At 39.2% G+C, this 20669-nt stretch overlaps 3 protein-coding genes across 3 annotated transcripts; 1 reads left to right on the forward strand and 2 right to left on the reverse strand.

The window, feature by feature from the left end:
* LOC135622693 (transcription factor bHLH62-like) lies at positions 1-2194 on the forward strand. Its single transcript, XM_065124748.1, has 6 exons — positions 1-223; positions 366-1171; positions 1249-1422; positions 1507-1572; positions 1633-1701; positions 1782-2194. Exons 1-6 carry the CDS (start codon positions 13-15, stop codon positions 1908-1910), a joined length of 1455 nt encoding a protein of 484 aa, XP_064980820.1. The 5' UTR covers positions 1-12; the 3' UTR covers positions 1911-2194.
* A 1508-nt stretch (positions 2195-3702) lies between these two features.
* On the reverse strand, positions 3703-14205 carry LOC135622694 (kinesin-like protein KIN-12A). The gene is made up of 17 exons (XM_065124749.1): positions 13809-14205; positions 13599-13736; positions 13407-13490; positions 13177-13299; positions 13046-13105; positions 12903-12956; positions 12718-12810; positions 10276-10371; positions 9519-9664; positions 7832-7981; positions 7628-7757; positions 7267-7527; positions 6319-7131; positions 6066-6164; positions 5833-5985; positions 4942-5724; positions 3703-4283 (listed from the first exon to the last, which is right to left on the reverse strand). The coding sequence occupies exons 1-17, from the start codon at positions 14121-14123 to the stop codon at positions 3981-3983; spliced, it is 3801 nt and encodes a 1266-aa protein (XP_064980821.1). The 5' UTR covers positions 14124-14205; the 3' UTR covers positions 3703-3980.
* A 697-nt stretch (positions 14206-14902) lies between these two features.
* Positions 14903-18742, reverse strand: LOC135622695 (small ribosomal subunit protein eS8-like). The gene is made up of 5 exons (XM_065124750.1): positions 18624-18742; positions 18467-18539; positions 17725-18058; positions 15310-15485; positions 14903-15193 (listed from the first exon to the last, which is right to left on the reverse strand). The coding sequence occupies exons 1-5, from the start codon at positions 18625-18627 to the stop codon at positions 15109-15111; spliced, it is 672 nt and encodes a 223-aa protein (XP_064980822.1). The 5' UTR covers positions 18628-18742; the 3' UTR covers positions 14903-15108.
* Positions 18743-20669: the final 1927 nt, after the last annotated feature.

Below are 20669 nucleotides of genomic sequence, written 5' to 3' on the forward strand. Positions count from 1 at the left end.
GGAAATCTCACAATGTCCATCAGTAACTATATGGTTTATGGGGTGGCATTAAAGCTCCCTCCACAATTCACTTCTCCTCTCTCACTCGCTCGCACTCTTTCGTGGCAGGTTTCTGCTGGCAGAGGGGCACATACGGCTCCTCCTCTGGCGTCCAAAGCCCCGCAACCCCTATCCACCTACTGTGCTACCTCCTCGGCTTCCAGCTCTCTATACATACCCAGAGGTCAAAAACTCTCCCATCTTTCTCTTCTCTTGTTCTCTCTATTCTTCTTCGTCTCCGTTCTTGTTCTCTCTATACATACCCAGAGGTCAAGACCTTGTCTTTACCCATTTCTTCCGCTTGTCGCGGTGGTTCCCCTGCTCAGGAATGGAAAAGGAGGGATTTTTCGCCGTGAACTGGCAGCCGAAGATGTATTCCGGGTCCGACGGCGATCAATTGCCGCATTCCTATCTCAGCCTCAGCTGGGGGCAGCCCATGTGCCACTGCCGCGATACCCACTTGGAGTCGGCGCTCAGCTCGCTCGTCTCGTCGCCGTCGTCCAGCACGCCTGCCGGCAACGAAAGCGTCGTCGTCAGTGAGCGCAGCGGCCGGCTCTGCGGCATCTGCAACTCCGGGGAGATATCCCCTCCCTCGCGGTACCAGAGTGCTAACAACACCTCGTGTTACAGGACGCCGCTCGATTCCCCTCCGAAGCTCATTCTTTCCACGATGGGTCACCAGCAGCGGGGCAGGGCACCCCTGCCGATGCCGGGGAATCAAACGGCGGCCGAGCAATTCGCGCCGTTCACAGCCGACTCGGGATTCGCGGAGAGAGCCGCGAGGTTGTCGTACTTTGGAGCGACGAGTGGCGGCGGTCTTGGGGCCCAATTCGGCCTCGCCGAGGCTGTAAAGCTGTCGAGGGTCTCAAGCAGCCAGTCTCTGATGGCAGCCAGCCGGCAACAGATGGGAGCTTCGAACAGCGGCAAGGAGGCACCAATGACGGACGCAGAGAGAACGAAGACGGAGACAAGGTTGAAGCTTGGTGGTCGGACGTCAGGATCTTCGACGCCAGACGAATCGTCGTCAATGTCGGATAGGATGACGACGAGCAGTGCAGAGACCAACTCGAGGAAGCGGAAGTCAGCTCCAAAGGGGGCACCTTTAACATCCTCCAACACGAATCCTCTCAAGGTATGCCTCGAGCTTGACTCTTGCACCACGTAAGTCTCTGATCGAGCACTAAAAAGCCAAGAATTCTCGGTTTGCAGCTGAGCGAGGTGGGAGATTCCGATACAAAGAGATGCAGACCAGCTGAAACCAATGCGACGGCGGTCGAGCCAAAGAAACAGAACAGTGCGAAGCCTTCGGAACCCCCCAAAGACTACATCCATGTCAGGGCGAGAAGGGGACAAGCCACCGCCAGCCACAGCCTCGCGGAGAGGGTGAGCAATCGAACACTTCTTTCTACGGTGATCAGCCTCCTCGTGGCATCAAGTTTGATATTGTCTTCTTCCTCGATTTACCAGGTCAGAAGAGAGAAGATCAGTCAGAGGATGAAGCTTCTGCAGGATCTTGTGCCGGGCTGCAGTAAGGTAACAGATGCTTAACCTGTTCTTGCATCAAGATGAAGTCCTGACTCTTTCGAATCTTAGGCAACCGGCAAAGCGGTAATGCTGGACGAGACCATCAACTACGTGCAGGCATTGCAGCGGCAAGTCGAGGTAGGATCATAGAAGAGAGTCAATTTTCACTTCCCTCGGTGAGCTACTTCGTCATCTGTACTAATGCTGTCACGTTTCAGTTCTTGTCGATGAAGTTGGCGACCTTAAATCCCCAGCTAGACTTCTCATGTGCTCAGCAACCTCTGGGGATCCCTCTCGAGAGCATGGTGGCCAATGGATCTGATGTACATGGATCCCTCTTCGGATAGGCATTTCTGGGAGAACGACCTCCACTTAAGTCTGCCTGCAGAGTGAACCGGAAGACACTTCACATGAAGACTGAATTATGATTATAAGATTTCATAATTTTGTACTAAGTGAGAAATTAGCATTGGAAGCTTTGAACTAACACCATCAGGTCTGAGTGCCGAATTGCAGCAACATTTTCTTCTTGCCTCAGATGTAAGATTGTAATAATATGGGATGGTATGGTTGATGCTATATTGTATTATGATAAGGATGAAATGTGATACCTGTTTGAGCTGGAAGTCAACCATAAATGAATTTGGAACCTCTCTTCTTCTTCTTCAGTAACTTAGCTTCTGTTCCAAGAGGATCAGCATCAAATTGGCTAATTAAAGATTTGAATTTGAAACGGATTGATCGAGGAACAAACCATTGTTCACAAAGTTGAATCACCCAGGCTCTACAGTTCACAATCCAGCTGGAAGCCATGGTGGTCTGAACTCCTTCCATGAATGCCTCGAAACGTCTGCTCTTCTTTTCCTGTCTTATCAGTTGTGGTCTACCATTCAAAGCTGTTTGGTGAATGATGTTTTGCCTCCAAAATTAAGCCAAAGCTTAGATTCACCGGTCTGCAATACTCGAGCAAGGACAAAGGTCTTGGAAGGTCATACGTCATCAACCCCTGCTGAGGTCTACCCTTTTACCTGATTTCTTGTTGCTGAATTATGGTTCTGTACTTCTTTTTAACCACTGCAACTAAATCTGCTAGATGGATTCAAAGCTGTTTGGTGCAGATCCAAATCTCACGGTCATGCTCCTGATCAAAGATAAACAGCCAGGGGGGACACTATCCGGAACATTAGAGGACATGCTGTGGCACCAACCATCCTAATCAGTGAACATCTACGTGTCTTTCCAACCAACCATCACTGAAGCAGCTCGGATTCACAAGCACTTTGTCTCAAATAATATTGATTTGGACTAATCATGTCACACCCACTAATAATTATATATTTCCGTCCCTTTTAGCACTCTCCAGCTAATATATTTCAATCTCTTTTGACATGGTAGATCTAATGATTCATGTAAGTCTACTGTCTGCATTAGGAATCCATCTCTGTAGGAGAATAGACAGTCTGATCAACTTGAAGGCCTTCACCAAGAAAGAAAAAGTGGCTTCATATCACACATTTGGACTCAAATCTCAATCTCCACATCAGCTATGCTTCAGCAATGATAACTAATATAGAATGTGATTAGGTGAAACATTTACACCAAACAAGATGCACTGCCATGGCAAGAAAGCTTCTCTACCAAGTAGGGCTGGGCAATCTAACTCCCCTCGTATTAAATGCCATAAGATATGTATTGAATTCCTGTTCATACAGCTGGCTAAATCCAGATAAGAGAGTTTAAACATCCTTCTCAACCAACTGGCAATACGATCTTCTATCATTCACCAACTAATCAACATGAATGTCACAAACAAGTTACTGTTCCATGATTTGGGCACATCATGTACCACTCATGTCATCAAATACCAATTAAAGTTTAAGATAAGTGACGATCATTAACATGTGATGCAAAAATAGAGGATAGGCTTTGATGTCATGGTAACATTCTTCACTTACAGAGATAAAAGCTGTGTGTTAGTCCTCCTCAGAACCTAATATGGTGTTGGTAAGAGCAGTTGTCCTTTGCTTTTACCAGATCTACGACTGTTAGTTTCTGCTGAGACGTCAGATCTACAGCTGTTTTCTGTAAAACCAAAAAAATTAATCACCACAGAAATAGAAATTCTCTCACTGATTAGCCTTAAAGAAAAGAAATAAATTTGCTGAAAGTTAATGTTCAGTACTAAAGTACTAATGCTTACACACATGTAAACAAAAAACAAGTTACTGTGAGGGAGATTAGTATCTTCTGGGATGCAATCTCAGAGAACATGACCAGTTCTCACGATTGGTGAGAACCAGAAATTGTAGATGGTGATTCATGACACACAAGTGCTACATTACCATCGTTTAAGGTGTTGTACAACATGTCTTTTCCTGGTGATACAAACATATTGCTGGCATGTTCCTTTAGAATTTTTAGATATTGCACCTATCATAACCAGCAAACCATGAATTAGGATCTGTGTCCATTGATAATTCAGTATCCCCTCTCTTGCAGAAAGGTTCAAAGTCCTCTGTCCATCTCTGCTCACTCTTTCCTTCCTCAGATTTGGGCACTTCAGAATCATCAAATTCAGTGTGTTCAAGAGCTTCTTTTGATGAACGTGATTCTGCAAGTATCTGTTTCAACGAAATAATTTCTCTATCATGATTCTTCTTCAAGCTATCTATCTCTTCGTTTGCCTTCTCAGTCTCTTTCTCTGCCAGTAATGCTCTTTTCTGCAAGATGTAGAGCAAAGTAAGAAATATAAGCATAGATCAACCGAAAGTAAAAAAATAAAAGGGTTCAGAAAGAGAATTAAGATATAAGCATAAACCAACTGAACATACAACACAGGATTTTATTTAGTAATATCCAATAGATGTTTGACCATAACTGACTTGGCACCAGAGAATATATATTCATGAACCATTTGTTGCTTAATCTTGGTGAGATATAAGAAATTTTTTGTGGTATTTTGTGGTGAGATATAAGGAATATATCATTCTTTATCCCTCTAACAGGCCTCCAACATCAGCAACTGATTATACTGTTTAGATAAAATCAACACTATTTGAAGGTAATAACCAAAGCAATGCTACAAAAGGTCCTTAAAGTATGAGCCTAAGCCAGTAAGTAACCATAAACAAAAATCATGAAGGAGACTAAAGGTAAAAGGTGTGATTTCTCTTATCATTTGATAGACAGCAGGTGCCCATGATAAAGAATAAAGCATACTCTATGTCCTCTCTCTTTTTTATGCTAGTAATAAGTTGTACTTGGTATTTCCGTAGAGCCTTCAGGACATGTACAACAGCCAAACAATGTATATACAGTTGTACATATGAATCTTGATGTGGGAACAAATTTACGGGGAAAAAAAAAAAAGAAAGGTACCTCAGCAATTGCAGCAGTTTCCTCTGCTTCTTTTAGCCGCACAAGAAGCTCACCAGCAGCCTGTAGAGCTTCAGCAGTGTCTCTGAGTTGGGTTTGAAGGGCTTTATTTTCATTCCGCCATTGTTGCCTTTCCCTTCCTCTTTCTGATTTTAAGACTGAAATTTCAGCTGCAAGAGATTTAACGAACTTTGACTCAGCATCCTTGACTCCCACTTCTGCTGCTGCTTCCATAACATTATCAATATCATCACTGATTTTCCGATTTCTTAAAAGCAGTGCAGTGTGTTTCTCCTGAAGTTCAGCATACTGTTCTAGAATGCGGGTATGACCCTGCATAGCAGTTTGTAGTGCCTCTTTCAGCTCCTCGGCACATTTTTTCTCAGATTCAAGTTCCAATTTTAATTTTTCAGCCACAGATCGACTTGCTTCAAGTGCAAGCTTAAGTTCTTCAACAAGAGAAGAATTGCTCTCTCTTTCTGTCCAACTACCCTTCTCTACTTCGACTTTATTACCAGCACTTATTTCATCCAAATCTGTTGTTGTGCTGAGTCTGCCCTGATGAGTTAATTGAATCAAAGAACAAGGTTTTTTGGTTGATTCAGCAGAAGAGGATTCCATGTAGTATTTCAATTGACTTCTTAAATCCTGAATCTCTTCCATTAAAACATCCCTCTCGCCCATAACAAAGAAGTTTCTATAGCCATCAAGCTCATCTTGCACTCTTTTCAGCTCGATATTTACCCGTGAAACTTCTGGATCATTCTTGTATTTCTCTTTGAGAAGCTACAGTTTGACATTAAAGTTTTAAAATCAGTAAAGAAGTTTTGATAAAAAGCTTGGTAACTGCAGAAATGAAAGGATATCAAACACAGAAACAAGTATCTGTAAGACCTTATGTTCATTCACAAGAGCAATAAACTCTTCCTCCATGAACTCCTCGGTAGGCAGAATACCATCCATAAGCCTCTCAAGACGAGAGATTTTATCCTCACGGGTTTGAGCAATCATTGCATTGCATTCCCGTTCATATTTATATTGTTGGACCTGCAAGATCCAAAGCAATGAGAAACATAACAAATAATAAACTCAATAAGAAACTCAAAAAGTGGAAAAGGAACAAGCACCAAACGCTCTAGCTGCATAATTTCGGCAGCTTGCTTTGCAGAATGATCTTCAAGTGCCATTTCTCGTCTGATTGATCCTGCCAAAACTTGCTCCACTGCCTATGTAGTCATAAAAAGATGTTAAGAACTTTTTTTTTTTTGAGGGATGAGGGAAAGATACCCAATAATTCACCACAATCTAATAGATCCAAGACAAAAAAGACTTGGGAACAAACAAAATTATGAATTGTTCATCTTATAATTTGAGACCTACTTTTGGTACATGCATCTTGAGTTTCTCAGTCGGTATCAATCCATCAACAGGTACCAGTTGCAGATCCTTGCTTCTGTTGCCATCTTTATTTTCATCTTCTGAAACTGCATTTTTGCAGTAACTACATATATTAGGTAGATCTTCTAGCTCTTCAAGTGCTTGAATTCCAACATCAACCTTGTTTACTGGGATAAGTGGCTTGCCTTCAGTTGGCCTAACAGAAAACCTGAATGATGACCTTCTCAAGACTGAGTTCTGCTGCCAATTATCAATAACTTGACGACCATGTTGGAGACTAACTGTCAGGTGTTCAGTTGGTTTAAGGGAACTCCTTTTTATTTGACTCAAAGAAGCATCTAACGATAGAAGTTCAGTTGATGCATTCACAGCTCCTGAACTTGATTTCACATTTTCCAGAATGTTCTTTTGAGATGCTGACATTGATAATGATGTCCTAAGACTCTTCCTGCTAGTGGAAGTATCGACTATAGGTGAACTGCTCAAAGTAGGTGACTGAAGAACTGGAGATGTGTGGCAAGGTTCAATGCTAAGATTGGATGGCGATAATATGGTATTTGGAGAGAGGTCAGAGTTATAAGATGGGTCAGCAAGCATGATTTGCCCATTTTCTACTGAAGGTTTTCTTTCAGTAGGCAATTCACTATCTGGAAGAACATGAATCATTTCATTATGCATTATTACTTCACGGTTGGCATCCAGTTGACTATCTAGATCATCACCAATAGAAGCAATTGCTTTTCCATCGGACTTTGCAGGGACTTGGCATGATCCTGTTTCCCTCAACTCGAAATCCTGAACACAAAAATCTGATTAACTCCATACACAGGCTTAGATCTGCACATTTGCTGTGTACTATGAAGAAATCTATTACTATTATATCTGTGTACTATGAAGAAATATATTACTATTATATATAAAGGGCCTTACATTTTCTTTTGATACTGTCAGATCTGCAGACAATCTATCTACACAAGGAGATACTTGGGAAGCAGCTTGGACACATGGCATCTCAACATCATTTTCATCAATTTCCATCTCTTCATCACTGTCGTCATTGACAATAGGTAATGGTGTGGGACGAGTAAGGCTCATTTTCAATATATGCAAACTTCTTCGAGCATTCCATCCTGTTGAGTAACCTCCATTGTTGTCTGAAGATCCATTAGATTTCATACGCAGAAGTTCATCCTATTAAAGGCATAGTTAAACAAAGTTCAATGAGCATTAGCTGCAAAATTAAGATTACCGACAACTTCAATGTGGTGACAGAACTGTTATCAAACGCTACCTTCAGTAGGCGTATCTGCTCACGCAGAACATTAACATCGTCCTGCATTATTTCATTTACAATTGCCTTGTTCCGTATTGCCTTTGCACGCTGGGCAAACCGTAAGGTGCTCAAAGTTTCATTCTTACAGCTGCATTAATCAATAATTCCATGTCAAAACAGAAAATTTTAGGACAGAACATGGATGCAGGGCCTCTAGTTTACCTTCGCGATGGTGAAATAGCACATATCATTGCTAGTTTTGCGTTACCACCAAGAGATTCCTGCAATAAAAATGTCAGCTTGGAATCTCGGTAAGGAATATGCCTCTGTTTTCCAGAATGCGAAACTTCAGCAAGAATATTAATCAAATTCCTGCAATACACAAATGAATATCAGTAAGATTAGCTTTGAGAGCATAACCTGGTATTGTCTTATCCATGCAAGTTCTGCTAATTGACATTTTGAGATGACAAATTCTACTTATGAAAGAAACTGCCACACCAATTCATAGAAGACATATGATGATAGTGAAAAGCAAATAACATTCAGGTACTATTAAAAAAGAATATTAAGCCAAACTAGTGTTTCCGGCATTTCAGCAGTGATGCAAAACAATACAAAACTTTCTGGGTAAGCAAATTAATTTTCAAGGAAATTTGGCTCGTATAATGAAACTAAAGCTGTTGTAACTGATAAACAATTACAACCCATAGACCATATACACCAAAAAATAAGATAAAATGCTGTGTCATGTTAACTGGGATGAAGTATGATGGTTATCAACATATATCAACAGGCAATCTCTTTGATGTGAGGCAAGTAACCTAAATAATCCTACATGTGATATACTGAGACTCTGAGAGAGCTACACTTAAAGTAGAGAGCTTTGCATTTAATACTCTTAAATAGGACATAATTATATCCAGATAAACTCTTTTTCCTAACTAGAAAAGCAGATGGAGTTATATGTAAGGCTATGCCTGAAATTCTCTAGACTGTTCTGGTCTCTCATAGACCTGATGTTAGAGGCTCCCCACACTCATCAGACCTGTGAGAGGTGACAACTCCCATTAGAATTTCAAGGGTAATTAGGCCCACCTAACTAGCAGTGTCCCCTAAATGTTGACAGCAACAGGTAGTCTGGCTGCCACTTTCTTGGCAAGCAAAGCAAGTCTTCTGTTTGTTTGTTCTCTTCACATTCTAAATACCATTTTGCTCAGCATCAAGTTCAACTTGTGCCTGATAGTTCACAAGGACCAACTTCATGCATTTGTGTATAAAAACATCTAATTAATGTCTCATGATCATGTATTTGAATGTTCTGATTGATGTGATGTGCTTGTGCATAGGGCGTACAAGGGCCTATCACAAGATTGTTTGAGTATTGAAACACACTACATCCAACAAATTTACATGAGAAACAGAACAAATAAATGGAAAAGTATAGTGGTATTTGTCCTCTTAAACAATATGTTCATCATAAATCTCACTGGCTCAAGAGAGCATGATTTTATCTACTCGTATTATCACAATATAGGTGATTAGTATTTTTGGATGACATTTACAGAACTATATTTATTATTTAATCACCATAGCCCATTTCTTAAAAATAATAACTAGGGTATGCACAAAAAAGATATATTCTAGCATGTATGTCACAATCAAAGCTTTATTGTTGTTCAATATATATTTTATTTTTATAAGTTGTAAGACATTGCATATCTATGTGGCCTGTATGTAATAATTATAAGTTTACAACTACATTTATAAGTTTCAAATTCATATTTATACATCAAGTAATGAAATGAATGTGAACAAGACTTGGGTGATGTATATATCCAACTTGATTGATCATGATTGCATATTGGGTACTGAGACAAAAGAATAAGTACTTCAACTGAAAAGATACCCAAGTTGCGACAGGGAACGATTAATATTCCCAGCTTCCTTTAAACGTTCCCCTCCTGCACCTGTTTGCTTTTGCCTTTCAGATCCTGCCAGATCAACAAGGTTGATCCTGCTAGTCTTTAAGCTCACTAAGCCGTCTGTCACGCTCTACAAGATTTTAATATAAGAAAGGTGTCTCAGAATTAACTATAATAAAGCGAAGGAATAAAACATATATCTGCTATGTACCATCTGATGTTTAAAGGATGCAGCAAGCTTTTTTTATTGTCAACCTAATCAGACAACTTCCATTAGAATGTAAATTTCACTAATCTATATGATTTAGCTATCTATCTTTTGATAAAAAGTTATATAAAAGCAAGTAATCTTAAAAGCATGATAGAACAGATGAGATCCTACATCAAAGATATGTCATATGTGCCCACTGTTAGCAAAAAGAGCACCTCTGAAAATTTGGTGTTCACAGAATGAGGAAGTGAAGACACTGAATTCAATACAGAAAGCAATACATAATGCATGATATTTGTAATCTTAATTTGATAAAATTGAAGCTCAACACCGGAACCTATAATGCATGATATTATCAGTACTCCATTGAAGTAACATGAAATAAAAAAAATACTGCTTCATGTCAAAATGATACTAGATTCTTATTTTCGGAGGCCAAGACATACTATAATCATCATCTAATATCATTATAACATCTCAATCTGTAGTACAAACTTTGAAGTATATCAAAAGAAGAATAGAGGTGCCACCTTAGAACGAGACTCAATGATGCAAGTAAACACACAATGAGATCGCGAACTTTCCACATTTATACTTGTTGCACCAGTCCTCCTGTTTGCAAGTCCCTGTATGTGTAAAGGAGAGCAGTATATGGGCATAATTATACTAAACAAAAGCTTAAAAAAATTCTTAGTTAATCCAAGAAACAGCTCCATATTCAAGACCTTCATCAAATGTTAAAGTCATATATTTCAGTAAATATTGAACTATTTACATTTTACAGAACCCTGGACTGGTGTTACTATAATAATTTGTGTATTGCAATCTGTTAACATATATAATGTAGGGATCAAGTGCTGCTGTGAATTAAAGGGGATGCACCGGAAAGAAGGCTCAAGCCCAGATGCTACCATATCAATCTTAGCCAGTCTTTCTTTGTAAATGTTACTTGTCTTGCAAGGATTAGCAAATCATTTAGAAACTGTTATCCATATGACATGGGTAAGGATCAAACAGGTTTCATTAAAGGGAGGGAGGAGAACCGTGGACAATAGGTATATTCTCCAACAGCATGCTCATTCCACATTTTCTTATAGTGATAAATCCCAAACATTTTGATTAAAGATGGACAAGGGAAAACCTATAATAGGCCTTCTTGGAAGCCCATGCTTGAGATTCTTAAGCATATATTTCCTCAAAAGCATATCAATTGGAAGTATGGTTGCATCTCAGCTGCTGGCATTAATTGTTTGATTAATAGGTTTCCCTCTACTTGATTTACTAGCCATCAAGGGTGAGATAATTGGCTGTATGCATACCTGTTTGTACTTGCTACCTAGATCTTATCCAGCCATTGGAATGAATTTTATTCTCAACACAAGATGATCATGATTACCTTGACTAGGAATTCAGCATTCCTCATTTCACGTATGCATATGATGTATGAAGTTCTCAATACATTATTTGATTAGCCTATTGCAAACACCTTTGGTACAAATATATATTCTAAGTTTTTGAAACATACAGGCTATGGAATCGATAGAAAACTTGAATTACTACAAGAAGGCAACAAATTATCTTTTTGAGATATTGTGTCAACAATCACATGCAACGATAGTATAGGGCTAATTACATATTATCCCCTGTAGTTAGAACTCCTTAACATCCCAATCGTTAGACTTAAAAAATTTATATTGGAATCTCTATAGTTATAAAAATGAAACATCTAGGTCCATTTACCCTAATGTCATCGATTTTATCGATGAAAACACAAAAACAATAAACAAAGAGATAATTTCAATCATTCCCGTTGGTGATGGTGGCTGGTGATAGTGGTGACAGACGACGACGACGTTGGAAGCTGTAGGTGGCTGTTGTGGATGAGGAGAGCAGTGAAGAGAGATGAGGGCCGCTCATCGACGTTGACGCAATTGTCGAACGACCATCGATGCTAATACAGTGAACGGCCCTTTCGCCACTCTATATTTGCATCTACGCTGATGCAGATACCAAGCGACCCTTTCGCTGCTCAACACAGCCCTTTCGTCACTCTATTTGCGTCGGCATCGATGCAGATACCGAGAGGCCCTTACGTCGCTCGACAATTACGTTGACGCAGACGAGCAACCCTCACCTTTCGCCGCCACTCTTCTCATCCACAATAGTCATTTATCGCTTCCAACGGCATCACTACCCTCCACCACCAATGGGAATGATTAAAATTACCTTTTTGCCTATTAATTTTGTATTTCCATTGGTAAGACCAACTGTGTTAGAGTAAATGGACCTAGATGTTTCACTTTCATAACTATAAGGATTCCAATGTGAGGATTCCAACCAATGCATCAAGAGTAAACAAAGGCATCAATGGTTTGCATAAGAAGATTATAGAAACAAAATAGTACATTCATAAAAAATATAGAGAAAGAACAATATACACATGACGAATGCTTAATTATTTTAATATGTTAAATGGATTTTTCTATAAGTGAATGCATTCCACTTCAATTAAAATAAAGACATTGTGTCCTAACAGCAAATGTAAACATACAACGACATCATAATTTGACCAATATAAACCAACACAAAATGAAATAAGAGGAAAGGTAGCACTGAACAAGTAAGAAAGCATGACAAGGTTATGGGTAGTATAACATGAAGAGCGCTTTATTTTAAAGCTTAAGTCATAAAAGAAAGTTGTCCAAAAGAAAATAGATTAAACAAACAAAATTGATGAAGATGATATTTATTTGAGACAATAGTGCTCAAAGCCACAAGTTAGCAATATATCAAGCATATTCCAAACTAATATGAGAGCACATAAAGGAATTGATAAAAGAAATAATTGTTTTGCCATCATTTCTGATCTATCCGCAAGATTATAGGCAATTATCAAATTTTCTTATTTGATGCTTATTGATATTAAGCATATAACCGTAAAGGAGTTTGAGATAATAATATGTGAATTTCACCTTCATCAACAAATTATTTACATCCTTCACTGTAGATACATACTCCTCTGTCAAATAGTCCACATAAACACCAGTTCTTACATCTTCCCTGATCTGAAAGATATCACCAAAGTTTCATCAAAAGATAAAAAAGAATGTCATGGGCAAGTAGTAAGAAACAGTGAAAGACAAATTTTGTTTGTCACCTGGAGATTTCTTTGAGTTGGTTCCAACAAGTCGGTGATCTGTTCATTGTAGATCTGTAAACCCAAGAACCTGACAAATCAGGTAATAGCATTGCAACAAAACTAGAGATACTTGGAATATCAGTTAGCATCAGCACACTTGCCTCCAAGAAGGAACAACGGCACTGGTAATTCAGCTGCTTGTCGGAGTGCTTAGATTGTTCCTGGGATATTACATCTTTAAGCACAACGTTGGCAAAATTTCATATAAAGCAGAAGTTCTAAAGTTGTTTACTTCGTCTATGCGACAAAATAGCCTCTCAAAAACACGCGGAGTCAATCCTCGGTCGGTGCTAGATGCACCCTCTGACATAACACTGGGAGGCCCCCACATAGTATAAGTCTTTCCACTTCCGGTCTTTACCAAAGAAATCAACAGGAAACAATTAATGTAGCTTTCTTTACAGACAAGTCCGTCAGAAGAAAGAAGCCCTACAGAGATCAAAACACAGAAGCACTCTTCACCTGCCCATATGCAAATATCGAGCTGTTGAACCCAGCCAAACAATTCTCCACCAATGGAAGCCCAACGAATCGAAATATATCTTCCTGGCGTTCAATTCCAGCAAAAAATTTAGGAGTTTTCTAAAGCATTTCCCTATAAATTCTATAAACGGGAATATTTCGGACTCCAGTGAATCAAACAGGTACACCCACCTGTGTGGATCTGATATCAGCTACCGAATCAAAGGTGAACGTGTGATCAAGAATTGAAAGAGAGTTCACAGAGGCCTTCTCCACAATCAGATCGGCTTCTTCCTCCTGCTTGCCCGGAGGCCGCATCCTCACGATCACCTACTTAACCCAACAAAGCGCTCTCATGCAAAGCCAACAAGCGCAGCCGTCAACAATAATCCTAAAATATACCTGAACGCCAGAATCCGGCACCGACGAGGGCGGAACCCCATTCTCGGCGATGGTTTCCAAGATGAGCTTCCTCTTGAGCGGGTTGGCGGAGTGTTTGGAGGCGAGCGGCGGGCGAGGGGGAAGGGGGCTACGGTTCTTGGCGGAGAGGGGCTTTCCGCCGGGCGCATGGCTGTGGAATGGGGACCGATCCGGCGGCGCGGGGCAGGGGTCGACGTTCTCCTTGGGGATCCGAGGCGGCCGCTGCTTGTGCGAGGAAGGAGCGAGGGTTTCGGAGGGCGGAACCCTAGTGCTCCTAGGACTCGTGAAGGCTTTCATGGAGATCGAAGAGAGAGGGAAGCGGGAACGAGATCGGAAGTTCGGAACCCTAACAGCGAGACAGAGACGTTGAGAGATGAGGGTGAAGAGGGGGGAATGGGAGGTTTAAATCCGATAAGGATATAAACGTAATTTTCATCTAAGGGGCCGAGAAAAGGCCGTTCAAATTTTTGGGGCATACGATTACCCGCGGATCAGCGTACGATGGGGTTTATGAGGCGGTGCGAAGGGCTTCAGCCACGAGACCATGGGCAAAGTTCGTGATGGAACGGTTTCGTTAGAGTGCACCTCTCTTTCATCACGATGCGTATGTTTGGAGCAAATAATGTAATTACAAATCTGTATATAATAATAAGTAAATCATCTTATATTATGGAACATTTTCTATTTCCCACTTTGTAAAATCATAAATTTCTATGGTTTTAACCAAAAAGATGTAATTTTGAGAGAAGATAGATTTAATAGATAATTTGACCATGTAATTTATATGGAAAATGGGTAATGAATGAACATAATGTATATTTCTTTTGATTTGTGTTATATTTCACTATTTAGAAATTTGAACATTATACACTTAACATTTATAATATAGCCCACTGTATAATTTAAAGATCATATTATTCCGCTAACATAAGGCTTTAACGATATAGGCAAAAATTACGCAGCTCATCAATACGACACACGCCATACTTTTCTTTACCGGTTCGAATACGAAGTAGCTCTACTGCAAGCAATTCCAATTGACGGTCACGAACAATGGATCACGAAGGAAGAAGACATACCAAGAACAAATTGTCCACACGGATTAAACATGATGGAAACAAAGATAATTTATGGTAGCTACAAAAGTATTACGAAGCCTTGAATGAGCGAGCATTAAATAAGGTTCACTTGAAGATGAAGCTAACAAGGTTCCTTAAGCTGATGCAAAGCAATTGCACAGGTTCTCATTCGGAACTAACTGAAGAAGTGACCGAAGCATTACTTAAGCTGCACCTCCTGCTCCTTTGCCCTTCTTCCTCTGGATCTTCTTCATGTAGAATTCCAGCTCTTTTCCTTCCAATATGTATCTAAGAATCATAGACCACAAAGACGAATGACTCAATTAGTTCAGATGGCAGAGGAATAGGGAGAAAGACAGGTTGTAGCTACTTGAGAAGATCTTCTAATGGTTGGTTATTCTTACCCATCTGCTCGGCCACACTGACCAGGGCGGGAGGAGATACAAGCCAACAACCTTCCACTGCTAAATTGCTCCTCGATGTGGGCATCGAGTTTGCGACCCTGCTGACGCTTCTCCAGCTTCCTGGTGACATGATTACTCTTGTTTGCTTCCTCTGTAGCAGGTTCAGCCTCCTGTCCCTGCCGCCAATGCAAAGGAGCACGTTAAATGAGAAGATAATCATCAAATAGTCCACAGCAATTTGAACATATCATAAGAAAGCAGTGGAGTCCTCTACATTGAATCACATGATTTTATGTATCTTAAGAAGGCAGTGGAGTTACTCCATTGAATCACATGCTGAGAATCAAGCAAAAGATAACCCTGAATGGAGACCTTGGTAGATTGAGCTAAAGAATCACAATATTAACATAAAGCTATATAAAATACAAAGCGTGGTAACTACAAGGTAAGCCAACTCCAGCACAATGGTTTTCTAAGCCAATTAAAATTAGAAGACTCACAGATATTCAAGTCAAAAAGCCGTGTTACAACATGATCCAAAAGCTATCCAACAAAACTTGCCAACAACATCAATTAGGGGACAAACTTTTATACAATCAGTGCTTACATCAGTTAAAGAAGAAAAAGACGATACCCGCTAGGATTATGTTAGGACATTGTATTATAGTCGAATTAGTTGAGAGCAAGTTTAGACATTGAAAGTTAATATTAAATTGTACAAGAACAACATAGCACCCTAGATTTCTCACTTTAATAATCTGTGTATTACCAACACCTTTAGTATTAAGATAGTTTCAATTCCAAAAGAAGTTAAATGGTTACGATGAACAAAGAAAAACTGATAGTATTCTTGTAACTACAAAACAATTTCAGTTAAGACTTTAAAGGAGAAAGCATTATGAAACTAAGAAAAACAGTATATTCTCAACTTCACAGCTAAAAGGGGTACCAGTGCTGTTGGATAAACATTGTTCACTATTTAGTGCACATAACTTAGACCTTCTATTTTACTTTTTGGATTGATATCTCTAGCCGTACATGATTAAAATGTGATCAGTAAGGCACCTTTTTTGGACATAATAGCACAGATAAAGCCTGCACAATGCCCAAAATAACTAAAATCCTAAATAAAAGTTTTGTTCAACTTAATCCATAAAAACATTTGTTTGAAATATTAAGGCTATCCAAGGCCATCTACAGGGACTGAAATACCAATTTTAAAAATCTATTTCCTAGCACGCTAGTAAGTCCAATCATTTGTGATGTGCAAATTTATTGTCAGATCATGTGTAAATCAGCCCAGAATCATGTGTGTAAAAGCAGCCCCAACATCATCAGTGTAAAAAAAAAAATCCAATCACCTTAAAATATTCACCATAAATGATCAAATCAAACAAGTAGATAACAAGTCAATGATCCAGCCTCAGAATGAGGCATCTATTTCATCGCCACATATATGGTGCTAAAAATCTGAAATTCACATATGTTGAACATATTTCTTGTTAAGGCTTAAGTTGCCTGCTCAGTTATAATACATAGACAATCTCTGACATTACATCTTTTAACCCATGAACTAATCTTTCAGGTAATAAGAAAACTGCACCCTTTGTGTAAATTTGCTTTTGCTTGAAACCCAGCACTATATTAGCGGAATCTTCTCATTTTCAAACTAAACTAAAAAACACATCTGAAAAAGGTTTTCATGATAAATTACATAAAGTTCCTTCTGTGGCACCAAAATGCCAGATAACTGTTATAATTTCTAACCAAATCAAAGAGACTGGTCAGAAAATCTAGCATTCATAGCACCGAGAAGTATAACACTGAAACCTACACTACAATGGACTAAAACTTCACTGATGAAATTAGTTTATCTTGCCATAAAATGCATGATTAGTAAACCTTAATTGAGACCAAAAGGTTAAGACCCTTCACAGTTATGATACTAGAATCAAACATCTACTTGTAATCTATGTGGTTTTAGGAAACATAACATCAGAATAACCACTTGGTGGCCAATGCAGATATACAATACTGCAGTCCCAACTTCCACCAAACCTCTTCTCATCACTATCCACAAATGAGAAACCCTACTTATGAAGAACATATAAAATCTAGAGAAAGCATCAAAGTTAATGCTACCAAACAAGACAACTGAGCCCTCACTGGCGTAAAACTACAAATAATCATCAGCTCCATTTATTGGGAGTCAACAAATTAATAACATGAAAAATGAACAAAGCTATAATCCCCAGGAAGCCCACCTCTGGAAAATCTGAGATATAGCCTTGTAAGCAGTATCAGAACCCGAATAAAACAAACACAATCCAAGGTGCTATCAAAAAACAATTTAACTAAAAGCAAAATCTGATGGATATATGGGACAACAGAAAACATAACATCAAAGAAATTCACCTCAGTTGCTTCCTTCTTAACAGCAGGGGCTTTCTTCTTCCTGCCAATCTCAACACCATAGTGCTGGAGATACCACTGCTTGAATGGGGCAGCATCAACCTGAATGATGGCACTCTTCACAAGGGTCTGTGTCCTCACAAGCTCGTTGTTTGAAGCGTTGTAGACCACATCAAGGATACGGGTCTTGCGTGTCACTGCCTCACTCCCCCATGAGTAGTTCCCATGATCCAAGCGGAGGGCCCTCCACTTCACGTTGCCTCCTCGAACTCGAATCCTCCTCACAGTCTTGTTGCTCGAAAGTTTGGTATTAGCTGGTTGCCTTCCCAACTCATACCTTTCAAGACAAATGGTAAAACACGCTAAGGTTACATCGAGAAAAAACCGTCCCCAACAAAACTAATGAAAATAACACGTTTGATAACCAAATCTGAAGATTTAAGAAATATATAGCAAGAGAAAACAGTGAGAACAGCGCAAAGCATCGCTTAGAATAAAAATCTCGACATTTTTAAGAGAAATCATGCGAATCAGAACTGTACAAGCAAGAAAGCATCAAAATGAATTGAAGAATCGCCAACATTCAACGAGTGGGGTGTCACAATCCACGTAAAGTACAATCATATCACATAATGACAAGAAACAAACGCTACAAGCAATCAACACCGCAAACGAGATGAAAAAACATCAGATGAGGTGGTTTTACTACGACAGAGAAAACATGTAACAAATAAAAGGAACTAACTTTCTCTTCTTTCGCCACGCCTTCTTCTTCCCTCCGGTGGCCCGCCTCTTGTGCATGGAGTCCCGCGAGATACCTGCGAGCAGAAGGGCAACGTCATGGGTGCACAGATCTCAGGGTTTCCAACCGTGGATCGAGAACCTAGGGTTCCGATCCTTACCCATATTATCCGGTCGTGGCAAGCAGCTTCCTCTCTCTCCCCGGTACTTCTGCCGCCGCCCTCGTCGCTCCTCTCTCTCGCACACCCTCCCTGCCCGCAAACCCTAGCCTTTTATATCGCGACTTCATTATATCGGCCAGGGTGTTCGCATATAGATTCTTATGCATACACTGTCTCGACGGTTGGACTAAACCGGAATCGGACTTGGCCTGGTCGAAACAGACCCGTCGATCAACGTAGTAATCAGGTCTGGACTTTGGCTCACCCATACTAATTATTATTATAATCAAACACAATATTTTGTTCTACAAGCTTCTTATATTTCCATTTGTTTTATACATGGAATGTATAGGTAAAAGGTATATGCTTGTAGAGAGATAGATGGCTTCATCTAAACAAGTTTTTGATCAAGTAGCATTGGCTAGCTAGTCCTTTTTATTTTACTACTTAATATGATATGTCTATGCTTGTCAAAATAATTTTATATGAATTTAATTTTTTTTTGTGTTCATAAAGTCAACTCCAAAGTAGACAATATTTTAATAATTAAAATATCATGTATAAAATGATTTCGAGTATGTTTTTTAGTGTATGTATGGTCTTAGTACAATACAAATATAATTTTTTTAGAAAATAAAATTCAGTATTATAAAAATAATAATCGCTTATACAATTTTTTATAAGTTAGTTTAGCTATTCTTTCCCCCCAAAAAAAAGTATATTGGATATATTGTCTTTTAAAAATTTATCAGGTGTCTGATATGGACATTATTTTTTATCAATTAAAAGTATACTATTTGGTCATAAAAATGATATCATTAATAAGGAAAATATGTGTCATTAATAAGGTTTATTGGGCATAGGTCAACTCTAGCCATGTGTCATATTTGAAGGAAGGTATGTTCCTCTCTCATATGGTTTTCGATCGAATTAAGAGCTCGTTTGAGGATCACATCTTGTTCTAAGGAACTCTTCATCCTTCGTAAAGTGGATATTCTTAATTAATCAATTTCTAAGGAGGCCTCATCCTCATTTCTTCTCCCTCACATGTTTTTGACATACTCAATTTTTATCCAATTTTAAAGTATTAAATATTCTTGCTAAGAAAGCCTTGGTTTATTCCTAGGGAGACTCTACGTCTCATCCTTGATATCCTAATTCTTCAACCTCTTTTGAGAATTTTAAGGTTACTTTTATTTAAGTCCAAATATTACAACTCTCGTTTGAGTACTAGACTCATAAATATCTTTTGAATTACATATAATTTATTAATTTTATTAAACTTGATAGGAAATATTATGTTGCCACGATGATCGACGACCACCTCAAAGTCTACGTGGTATCTCGAAGTTGACGTGACACCTCAAAGTTGACAATCACACCTCGGTACTAAGAAGGCACGTGCGTAGGTACAAACTTGAAGAAACACAACATCCTTATGACGACATACGACCGTGCTCATACTGCTCGAGGTTTTACAAGATGATGCCGCATGGCGTGAAACAGTATAGGTCGACTCGTATCACTTAGAGAATACATACCGATCGCTTGGAGCATCAACGACTATTTAACGACCTGAGTATAGTTGACTCCCTGCGAAATGTATAAATATCGACCCTCCGATCAACACCGTAGAATTGGACCTCAGACACAAAGAAACACTTTTGGATCTACCTTATACTAACTTAAGCTTTAGAAGGGTCGAGTCGGAAATCTTCCTCATAACATTGACCTCTTGTATAAGAAGATAATGCCGAAGTAAGAATCTAAATCTCACCTTGGGTTGACTCTAAAGACGCGAGTTCCAACTTGACCTTGTCCTTCCATCCCCGTTAACAAGAAGTACAGTAAAAGTTCAGTAAGAGTTGGAAGTATAATTAATTTTGATTTCATTACTCAAATAATTATTTAATCTAACATATCAAATGATTCACAGATGGACTAATCATTTGATTTGATATTCAGTTTTTGATTAAACATATGATTGTTTGACATGATGGTCGATTCATCGACTCGATGAATCGATCATCTAAATTATTCATTTAT

The sequence above is a fragment of the Musa acuminata genome, chromosome BXJ2-9 (assembly GCF_036884655.1).
Source record: "Musa acuminata AAA Group cultivar baxijiao chromosome BXJ2-9, Cavendish_Baxijiao_AAA, whole genome shotgun sequence".
Classification (NCBI taxonomy): Eukaryota; Viridiplantae; Streptophyta; class Magnoliopsida; order Zingiberales; family Musaceae; genus Musa; species Musa acuminata.